General features: G+C 41.1%; 1 protein-coding gene across 2 annotated transcripts in view; it reads right to left on the bottom strand.

Annotated features, from left to right (window-relative positions):
• Positions 1–1,339: 1,339 nt before the first annotated feature.
• The window catches only part of LOC145342905 (tyrosine-protein kinase JAK2-like), a 270,756-nt gene continuing 260,790 nt past the window's right edge, over positions 1,340–11,305 (bottom strand). For both annotated transcript variants that reach the window (XM_080188485.1, XM_080188486.1), the window contains one exon: positions 1,340–11,005. In XM_080188485.1, coding sequence (XP_080044611.1) covers positions 10,898–11,005 — 108 coding nt within the window. In that variant the 3' untranslated portion in view covers positions 1,340–10,897. The remainder of the gene's footprint in view (positions 11,006–11,305) is intronic.

Here is an 11,305-nt window from a genome sequence, read left to right as displayed (position 1 = left end):
TTTGATAGTAAACTCACAAGCTTGCGAGGTTCCCCTCTTCGTCAGGTGAATGGAGAGTTCTGGCCTCAGCCATTACATGTAACAGCACAGACAGTTTACAGATTACTGATTAGAATGCGAATCTTTACACCTAACCTGCTATTCAAGTGTTAAAGTGGCTAACAATGTGAGTGGAAGGAGAACTGAGCACAGGTTAGAGATGTGTATTGTCTCCAGACAGTACAGTGAGGTTTTGCAAACCCAGGCAAGTCATGGGGGTTACAGATCTTGGGTTCATGTCACACTAAGGGGCAATTTAGCATGGCCAATCCATCTAATCTGCACATTTTGATTGAATGGCGGAGCAGACTCGATGGGTCAAGGGCCTAATTCTGCTCCAATGTCTTATGGTCTTTTGACCTTTGGACGTTGGAAGGAAACCGGAGCACCCGAAGGAAAGCCACGCAGACATGTGATATGAATTCCACACAAAGTGACCCAAGGCTGGAATTGAACCCGGGTCCCTGACACAGTGAGGCAGCAGTGCTAACCACCGTGCTACTGTGCGCCTTTTTATAACAGTGTGGATATTTATAGCACCTTTAATGAATTTAAAAGTACACTAAACAACATGCTAAATGAGTTTAACTATTACTTAGCCACAGAGGTGCTCCAGCGTGAGAGGAAGTATTCAAAACAAATGACATTAGGATATTTCAATGTATTCAGTGATGCTGAACCCAGTAGAGGCACTGCAATGATCAAACATGCTTTTTCTAAAGCAAGATTAAATTAAATAGACTGGAAACAGGTCTGATCACAAAAGCTTAATCCACAGGCAAACATCAAAGCTCCGTTACAGCATAGTTGAATTATATGAAAGGGCAATTGAACTTATTATTCATGTTCAGCAAAACTCACATTAATACAAGGAAAGATCTGGAAAATAGGGGCTGTGTTCAAAACAACTGAGTAAATGTGATTTAACATGAAAACAGAAAATGCCAGAAAATCTCAGCAGGTCTGACAGCATCTGTGGGGAGAGAATACAGCCAACGTTTTGAGTCTAGGTGACCCTTCATCAGAGCTAGCTAGATGATGGAGGTCCATCTTTCTTGACAACATAAAACTGCATATCAGAGTGGTTCTGAACTGTACCATCTCTCTCCATCCTATCCAGTTCGGCTTCTATCTTCTTCTGGACGTGAACATTACTCTTACGCAGAGGTAAGATGGACAGAGCAGCATCTGCATGTATGTGCAATATTGCCTTACTCTCGAAACTCTCCCAATCCTATCAAATCTACTGAGGGTGATTGGAAGTCCTTGTGGTTCTGTTGCCTTCTTCATCAAGTGGTTGACATGATATGCTTAATCCGGAAGCATATGATGTGAATGAAATATTTGTGTTCCACTTCTGAGAATCAACAATGATTGCCTTGATAATCTTTATAAAATAGTCTCACAACACCAGGTTAAAGTCCAACAGGTTTATTTAGAATCCAATGTCTTATGGTCTTTTGACATTTGGAGCACAGCTCCTTCATCAAGTGTTGGACTTTAACTTGCGGGTGTTCTTTACTGTACCCACAGTCCAAAGCCGCATCTTCACATCATGATAAAATAGAAAAACCTCAAATGTATGTGCTAGCTAACATAATCCTGACAATGTGCCAAAACGCATTTCTTAAAAGTAACAAAATGTGCACAGCATATGCATCATGCAACGGTAAAATTATTTTGTGTTTTAATTCAGCACCCTTCAAGATGTGATACTTCAACTACTCATTGCAAACATATATTTGCAGACGAACATATGCAGATCCCCATACCACCCCACCATTCCCCCACCCCCATCCAAGTTTGGTTTAGGCATGAAAAAAACATTATTTGTCACATAATATGTAGTATTTGTGCAAAGTGCAAACCAATTTTTAATCCCATTTCACCCCACTTTGAACAAAGCCATACAAAACTCTTGAATCTCACAATGGAGTGTTCATCGACCTGAAATATATTTAATGTCAGAAAAGTTGAAGAGCAAGCAAAATCGCAAGTTGTAAAAATAATCATGATTTAATTTTATTTTCTCAGCAACAATTGCATACAGATTAGAATGTACATAAAAATATGTACGGTGGACACTAGTTTACGAGCACTGAAGCTGCTGAGATTGTTTATAATTGCACTAAATTAGTTAGCAGAAGAATAGATGATTTTTGCATTAATCAAAATATATTTGCATTTATTACTGTTTGACACTGTTTCTGCATTTCTGTAATAGGTAAGGCACTTGAATGTACAGTTAATGAGTAAACTAACCCAAGATATTTACATAAATTTATACAGTTTTTCTATTCAAATGAATATAAAAGACTATTTAATGACTGACTATTGACCATATGTACAACTACAGAAAGCTCAACATCAGAATTATAGAATCATAGAATCCCTACAATGTAGAAGAGGCCTTTCGGCCCAACGACTCTGCACCAACTCAGGCCCTCTTCCCCTACCCTATCCCTGTAATCCCACATGTTTACCCTGGCTAACCCAGCTAACCAACACATCTTGGAACACTAAAGGGGCAATTTAGCATGGCCAATCCACCTAACTTGCATATCTTTGGACTGTAGGAGGAACCCGGAACACCAGAAGGAAACCCATGCAGACGTGAGGGTGAGAAAAACATGAAAACTCCATACAGGAGTGAAGGCTGGAATTGAACCTGGGTCCTTGAAACTGTGAGGCAGCAGTACTAACCACTGTGCCATCGTGCCACCCATTATTTGGCAAGTGGTGATATTTAGTTCATCATCAATGCATGAACCAGACTGAAGTGAATCATGCAGACAGGTCGGCCATGGATCTTATCTCCAGGAGTTCCCCGGGCATCAGAAATGACTAGATCAAAGTTGAGATTGTTTTAAACTTCAGGACAAAGATCCATAGAGCCTATGCAAAGTTAGAGAAAGGCAGGAACAAGGAAAACTAGGATAAAACTATTCAGAAGTGTTAAGCTAGGTTTAAAATAGTATAGGAGGATGAAAAAACTAAGGAAAGGGATTCCAGTTTTGAGATAGGAATTCAGGATTAGGAACAGGAGCAAGAGGCTGTTTACATCTTTGAGTATGATGGACTATTCAATTAGATCATGATTGATATGCACCTCAAATTAATTCCCTGCTTTGTTTCCATATCACTAAATCCCCTTAGTTAACAAAGATCTATTAATATCAGGCTCGAGTTCCAATTGAGGAGCATTCATAACCTTTTGCAGAGAAAACTCTAGATTTCTGTTATTCTTACAGGAAAAATAAGATGCACCATATTTCCTCCTAAGTAGCCTAGTTCTACCTTTAAGATTATATCACTGTTTTTTTTGATTTTCATACCAGGGAAAATAACTACCCTGTTGAATCTCTGAACATGTTTAAACACTTCAATTAAATGACCCCCTATCTTCTACGATCTAACAAACGCAAACTGTGCAACACGTCCCAGTAGCTTAAGTCTTTAAGCCCTGTGAAGTTTTGTGATGCAATTTGATTTCAACATAAGAAGCATCCTTACATAAGATGTGATATTTGATGCTCACAAGAAGATAAGGAGCACAGGCCATTTATTAATGACACAGCCAGACAAAAAATGCTGCAATGGAGAATGAGTCTGATAATGAGAAAGAAATCATCTTTTCGATCATGAGATTTTGAAATAGCATCTTCCTTACATATGGAAATATTATTGTTACCTGTGAAGAATTGAACTTTGGAGACAGTTCAAATTTGTTGGGGAGACACAGGAGCATTTGGCACGTAAAACAAACTGTTATTCTTGAAGGCACTTTTGCAATGGAAAAGTGGGAGGTCCATTTGAGACCAAAGGAAAAAGTGAAATCGAAAATGTTAATGGATGATAAAACTTTAATGATGAAATCAAAGAAGGTCTAAGACCAGAATTTTCCAGCCCTTCATGCTGGCTTGACCCTCTGTACCCACCAATCTGAATGGAGATTTCAATAGCTCGTGCACCAGCATGCTGTAAAAGTTTGACCCAACATTCAGAGAAGAATTGTAGAAATGTATAGCATAAGAGAGTTAGTTGGCTCAATGCACTTGCAAGATTTAATGCACATTAGAGACAAGAAATCATCCTGTTACATTTGAATGAAACAAGATTTTTAATGTCCTCGAAAGCACATTAGAGATCAAGGTGTAAAACTATTCAGCGACTGCACCAGAGAAGAACTAGAGTTTCTGCACATGTGAATTGAACTTAGAACTGAAAAACAAGTGAAGCCGCTTTTTTGCATAAGAGTGCACACAAGCCTGGGAAGCCTCAGGTTAAGAGAGTAAAAAGGTGCCCAACAACTGTAATACATTTACATCTATGTAACAAACCAGCTTCTGTCAACATAGTTTTGATCTAAGATTAAATAATAGTACTTTTCCCCTCAGCAGTGCCCCATGTCAGACTGTCAACAACCCTCAATGCTCTGAAACACTTTGATGAAATCAAAAGCAGAGATCCATGGATGTGTAACTTAGGCAATAAGACAACTGTAGGACAACTGGCAGAAGGAGCATGTTAGAAATCATCAGCTGGGTCTGAAAGTTAAAACTTTACAACTTCCCATTCAAGGATCATAAGCCAGGATAAAGGAGTCACCATTCTTAGAAACACTTGGTCAATATTCTCTTTCTTAGAAAGGCAGGTTACAAAAAACAAACCTTAATCTTTAGATATACAACTTCTAGGAACATTGAGTCGGAACGTTCCAGCTGTTCACACTGGTAGGATCTTTCAGTCTCACCGACGGCACACCTCTGCCATGGGTTTCCCGATGGCATGATGTGGAGCCAATGGGAAAGCCCTTTGATAGCAGCAGGACCAGAAGATCCCGGCCAACGATGCACCGCCTCACACCGTGAGGGAGACACCACCACACAAGAGCTCTAGATCATTGTGGATTACTACCATAGATTTGGTGCCATTTCTTGTATTAACAGAGAAAGAGCCTATTGGATCCATGCAGTATGTTCACATTTTCTAATGCTTGCACAGCTACTATGCATGCTTCCTGGGCTAAATTACTTGCAACCATAAATAAACATTTATCACTACCCGCAAAGATCTGAAAACAATACCATTCAAAGAACAAATATTTTCTGAAACAAAAGCACACTTGTAGCTAGAATAATTTGCAGTAATTTCTCTTCCCTTAAGAATTCACAACCTGTTAACATTAATAGTATTCTTGTGGAGACTTCCATCGAATCCCTACATGAAGAAGAATGCCATTTGGCCCATCGAGTCTGCATTGAACACAATCCCCTTCAGGCCCTATTCCCGTAACCCCACATATTTACCCTGCTACTCCTCCTGACGCTAAGGTCAATTTAGCAAGGCCAGTCAACCTAACCTGCACATCTTTTGACTGTGGGAGGAAACCAGAGCACCTGGGGGAAACGCACGCAGCTCCACACAGACAGTGACCCGAGACCAGAATTGAACATGTGTCCCTGGCGCTGTGAGGCAGCAATGCTAACCACTGTGCCACCATGCTGCCCCTTTCACCATCTTTTCTTTCACCAGTTCCCCCAATCTAACATGATTGCTGATCAATGTGGACTGTGAAACCAGGCAGGGAATCTTGAATTATGCTTAAAATCTTGGTATATTGCTAACTTAGAATGACGTTTGAATTCTCATCATCACATACATCCAGAGAGACCAAATGAGGAAATTTCCAACTTTCTATGACACAGAGCCTCAATTTGTACTGGTCGATTACAAAGAAAACTCCACCCGTTTACAAGCAGCATAATAACAAGCTTAAGAATGAACTGAAACACAAAGTTATCCCTGGTGGTCGAGCAGAAATCCGAGCTCTCACATCAGATCAATGTCACCCACAGAAATGAAGCATTTCCCCGATTGTGGAATATGCTGCAGAACAAACACTCCAATAAACTATGAATGGCAACTTTATTCAAACAGCTATACATTCCTCAAACGTAACAGTCCAACGGCAACCCACATTCATATAGCACCTCATCCCAGTTAACTGTCCCCAGGTGCTTGCCAGAAACAACATTTAACATCAAGGCATATAAGCAGACTTTGGGGAGAGATAACCAAAGGCAAAGGGGGGAGTTTTAAAGAGCTTCTTTAAGACCGAGTTGGAGGCAGTGAGTGGTTCAGGGAGGAAATTCCGGCATGCCTGGTCCAGAATCAGGACAGCTAAGGCTCACAGTACGGAATTCTCCGCTGGCCTTGGACAGGATTTTACAAGCCTTGCCCAAGCGAGGTCATAAAATCCCAGCCATGATCTAGACAGCTGAAGTTAAATCATGAAAGATGAGGTAAAGCAAATTGGGGATATACAGGCTATCAGGCTTTCAGAGACATTTAATTCTTGGTAGGCCATAGGGCTGAAAGACAAATAAAGGGGAAGGACAGGGTCACTGAGGGCTCCGATCAATATGGTGGAGTATTTTAAAATATGAAGCATTTCACACAGGGTTGCAATGTAGATCAGTGAGAACAGAGGTAATGGATGAACAATTCATGGTGCAGATGAGTAGCAGATTTTAGATCAACTTAAGTTTTCAGAAGCTGCATGTTGGAGAAGGTGAGGGAGGGGGCTTAGACCTATATAGATTTTTGTAATTCAGTCTTCTGAGTATGACTGACTATTGGAATTGGAGGTAACAAAAAGCAAGGATGAGAGTTTCAGTAACAGATGAGCCAAGGAAGTGGATTTAGGCAGCTCATGACACAGTGGTCACAAACAAACCTGATCCTTCCTCAGATAATGATCAGGGAGGGAAGAAAGAGTCCAAACAAAATATAGGCTTTGAAACGTTGACCCCCATCAAACTTCATCTTTTTTTTCCCTGTGGGTATATTCATTTTCATGATACTATTGGGAAACTTGTCAGCAGCAGAGCACTCCCTGGATCGACAGAAGTTAATTCGATGTGAGTAATGGAGGTCTATCAGGGGTATGGGGAAAAGGCAGGAGAATGGGGATGAGAAACATATCAGCCACGATTGAATGGTGGAATAGACTCAATGGGCTAAGTGGCCTAATTCTGCTCCTATGTCTTATGGTCTAGCCATACTGGCAATGGTCTTCTCATAGCCATATTCAAAAAGCTGACTCACAAAAAATCTATTCACACATAGGAAGCCGTGCCTTCAGTAATCTAGGCCTTCTTTCAGGTGCTCCACAAATCCTATCCATAACCATTTTGTTTAGCCAATTGTCCTAAATGTTGTTTGATAATAAATTTTGTTGGATAACATTCTTGAGAAGTGTGTTCGATCTTTTCACTTCATTAAAGGTGCCATATGAGTGAAAGTTATTGTTACGTACCCAAGTCTAAGGCTAGAGTGTTGACTGCATAAAGTAAATGCAGCCTTCAAAAAACACTTCAGTTACAAAGCATTGAGTTAAAGGAAAACATTCCAAATTTGGCATGCACCAACGTGTAATATACAGTACAATATTGTAACATACAGTAAGTGTGGAATGACTAACTTCTAATTGAAACGTAAATTGCGTGGGTTTCCTTTGGGTGCTCCAATTTCCTTCCACAGTCAGGATGTGCAGGTTAGGTTGACTGGTCATGCTAAATTGCTCCTTAATGTGAGGGGGTTAGTGGTGTAAATAAGTGGAGTTATGGAGATAGGATCTAGATGGGACTATGATCGGTGCAGACTCAATGGGCCAAATGGCCTCTTTCTGCGCTGTAGAGATTCTATGATTCTATGAACACGACTGCAAGTTCAATACTGAATAGATGTTTGGGTGTACTGTTATTGTCTCACAACAGCACTGTGGGAGTTCCTACACCACATGGACTTGAGCAGTACAAGAAGGTGGTCCACCATCACGTTCGCAAAGGCTGTTAGGGATGGCCTTTGCCATTGTCTGGCTGAGCCAGTGACGTTCACATCCCATGAACAATTCTTTTTTAGAAGATAATATGATGATTTTAATGGAGGCAGCAGTTCTGAGGTGAGCATCCGCTTACTAATAGAAAATTTCTTGTTTATGTAAAAAACAGCAGAGAACTTCAGGTTGGACAATTGGAGAAATGCAAGTACAAAGTCCACTCAACATTGTTGCTATCTGCTGCCAGGCATTCTTGCAAACTACTCTGACGTAAATGAATAAGGTCAACAACAAAAACAGAAAAATGCTGGAAAATCTCAGCAGATCTGACAGCATCTGTGGAGAGAGGGGAGAATGAATGTTTCAAGTCTAGATGACCCTTCGTCAGAGCTGCTCTACTTTCTCTCTCCACTGATGCTGTCAGAACTGCAGAGATTTTCCAGCATTTTTCTGTTTTTGTTTCAGATTCCAGTATCCGCAGTATTTATCTAAATGAACTTAAGGTTCCAGAATTAAGAGGTACACATTGCTTCATTTTGGACAGATGAAAGCAAAATGGATAAGCACCAAAGATAATGAAACAGGAAGAACAATGGAGGATGTGTGCATCAGAGACAAAGTGAATAGAAATGTTTAGGTTTTGCTTTAGCCTAACACCATCAGAAATACCTCCTGGTTTTCTCTGGTCAGGCTGTATCATTAATGACCTGCAGTTCCCTAGGGAGCAACAAGACTGTCTCTTGGCATATTTCAGCAGTGTGGCACTAACACAATAGAGAAATATTACTTCAGGCAATTGCTTTAATGCGCCAACACATTACTAGTGTGTTACTCACCATTCATCGCCTCTGGTGAACATTGCAAGAATATTCAATAAGCCCAACAATATATTTTAGTGAAATCCTAGTTACGGCACTGGTGAATAATTTAGCAGCGCTGAGTATTGTTTAAATGCTGCTTGAATGAACCAGGTGCTGAGAGAGAGTTTACTGAGAATACAGTCACTGGCAAAAACACTGCCCCCTCATCAGCAGTCTTTTCAAAGCTCACACTCAAAAGCTCAAACACCACAAAAAACAAAAGGTCGGAGGTAAGTAGCACGATAAGTATACAATGCTGACTTGAAAGTTCCATACTCCCTGTTTGTATTCAACCACTCTCCTCCCAACAGGCAATTAGTAGCAGGGCAATCATTTATACCAAACTTATCAACAGCATATAGCCGCTAAAATGTTACATTCTGTGCCTCGTAACCAAAATGGAAGAAGCAAATAAGCACATGTAACTCGCACTGTTGTTACTGTTACTTGGCTAACTCTTGGTCGTTAACAGATAGAGGATTTCAATGTAAATCTGCAAGAGTCGTGTTCTGCGGTTCATTTACGGAAAGTGCACTATTCCTAAGTGCTGCATTTTTTAGCTCCTGTTAGCTCGGTGTATGGAGACACTGAATCACAGATAGCGGCTGAGCTTCTTGGTCATTCTTTGAAATGACTTACTTCAAACCGACGTGCACGTGGAAGAGAAATTAAAAATCGTTGAAAAATTAAACTGAAAAAAATAAAGAAGGGGAAACTACTTTAAAATTCAAACTCTAAATTAACATTACCAAATACTTTCCCTGGCCTCCATGTAGGTATGTAACTACATTTATTTGTTGATTCTAAAGATGCACACTCCTTTGAACAGAATAAATCCTAGCATAATGATGAATTTACCGCAACCTAAGGAATGCTGGTCCGTCTATACCTACATTTTGTTGCATTTCATGACTCACTGAAGAATGCTCTCTCTATGGAGGGGGGAGGACTAGCTTGGAAGGGCTTGCGTGACATTTTAAAAATTAATTCTTGGGGTGTGGGCTTCGCTGACAAGATTGGCATTCTCTGCCCGCCCCTTGGTTGCCCAGTGAGAAGCTGGTGGTGGGCCTGGTTGGTTGACCATTTGGCGTGACCGCCTCCCAAGCTGATGTTACGCACACCATGAATTGATAATTTTGCTCCTTTGTTTAACCAAAGAGGCACAAAATGTCCCTGAGCTGTTCTCCACTGCGTTAACCCCAGAAGGCTGCAGCTAACGCCTTTGTCGGTCACAACTGATCCAAGTGTGAAAAACAGTAACATGAACTCACAGTATTGCCTATGGCGGCTCAAATTGGCTACTAAAATATTCCGGGTCTCACGGAACACAATTCTCCATTAATGAATATGATTTCTTCACAATATTATGCAGTGGCAATTTCCAAATTTGCGCGCCGCTAGCAAACCTTTTTCGGAACTTATCATCCCAATAACCACCTTATGGTACAGTAATGCACACTCTCTAAATCATCATCATTTAATGCACCACATGTATTCATATTCACAGCATAGTTGACTTGTGAAACTGTTCTGCTCCTAATATTGTTCCTTTCCTTCTATAGTTAACAGAACTAAGATTCTAATCTCTGGCAAGTGTCAATGAGATCCTATATAATAGTGAAATTACCCTCCATTCTTTGAAGGAATTTATGCTCGAGCAAGTTCGTTAGAAGGGGAGAATTCAAAAGTAGAATCTGATTCTTCAGCCAGTTCCTGTGCAAACAGCCACAGGCCGCATAACATTTGGCAGTGGCCACCGAAGACCGCTTGGCGTGGGTTACGAAGGCAAACTCCTCTCGTCGCTCTGAAGGAGGAGTCACCTCTGTCGACATTTGCAATACCGAGTGCTCCTATAACCACGAAAGATTGTTACGACACCCACTTGACGAGTTTTGTTTTTCTGCCGTACAGGCAGCATCAGCAGTTTGTCCGGCTGAACTGCAGCGACACTGTGGCGGGACGATCGCTTCCCCGTGGGCTGTGAAAGAAGTCCGAAGCGATCCTGCCCGGCTGACCACGGTGGGGTAGCAACCAGTCCCCGTGAATTTGCTTCAGTGCCCAAAGAGTGTGGGCGGTGCCAGCAAACAGACTGGGAAAAAAAAACAGCAGCTGTGCTTGGTGAAAAGAGCACAAGAGAGTCAAACTTTCTGCAAACTCATCCTCCCATAGAATCTCTCATAGAGTCCACTTTTTGAGCAAGTTCCTTAAAGGTTGGTCGCCGAGTAGACACTGTGTTCCAGCATTCCATCATTGTCGAATACATCTGAAATACAAACAAAAATTAGAAAATAAATCTGAGAACATTGTGCCCCATCACCACCACGCTGCTAAAATACCTTCTTAAAAAATACATTAAAGTCTTTTCAAAAGAACATTTGTGCTTAATCAAAGTGCTAGAAAAACGATTACTCCCCCACCACTCCTTCAAGGTAGCACAATGGTTAGCACTGCTCCCTCACGGTGCCAGGAACTCGGGTTCAAATCTGGCCTTGAGTCACTCTGTGTGCGGAGCTTGCACTTTCTCCCCGTGTTTGCGTGGGTTTCCTTCGGGTGCTCCGGTTTC

This window comes from Carcharhinus amblyrhynchos, chromosome 5, assembly GCF_965287045.1.
Source record: "Carcharhinus amblyrhynchos chromosome 5, sCarAmb.v2.hapA, whole genome shotgun sequence".
In the NCBI taxonomy this organism is placed as follows: Eukaryota; Metazoa; Chordata; class Chondrichthyes; order Carcharhiniformes; family Carcharhinidae; genus Carcharhinus; species Carcharhinus amblyrhynchos.
This window is presented reverse-complemented; position numbering and strand designations above follow the sequence as displayed.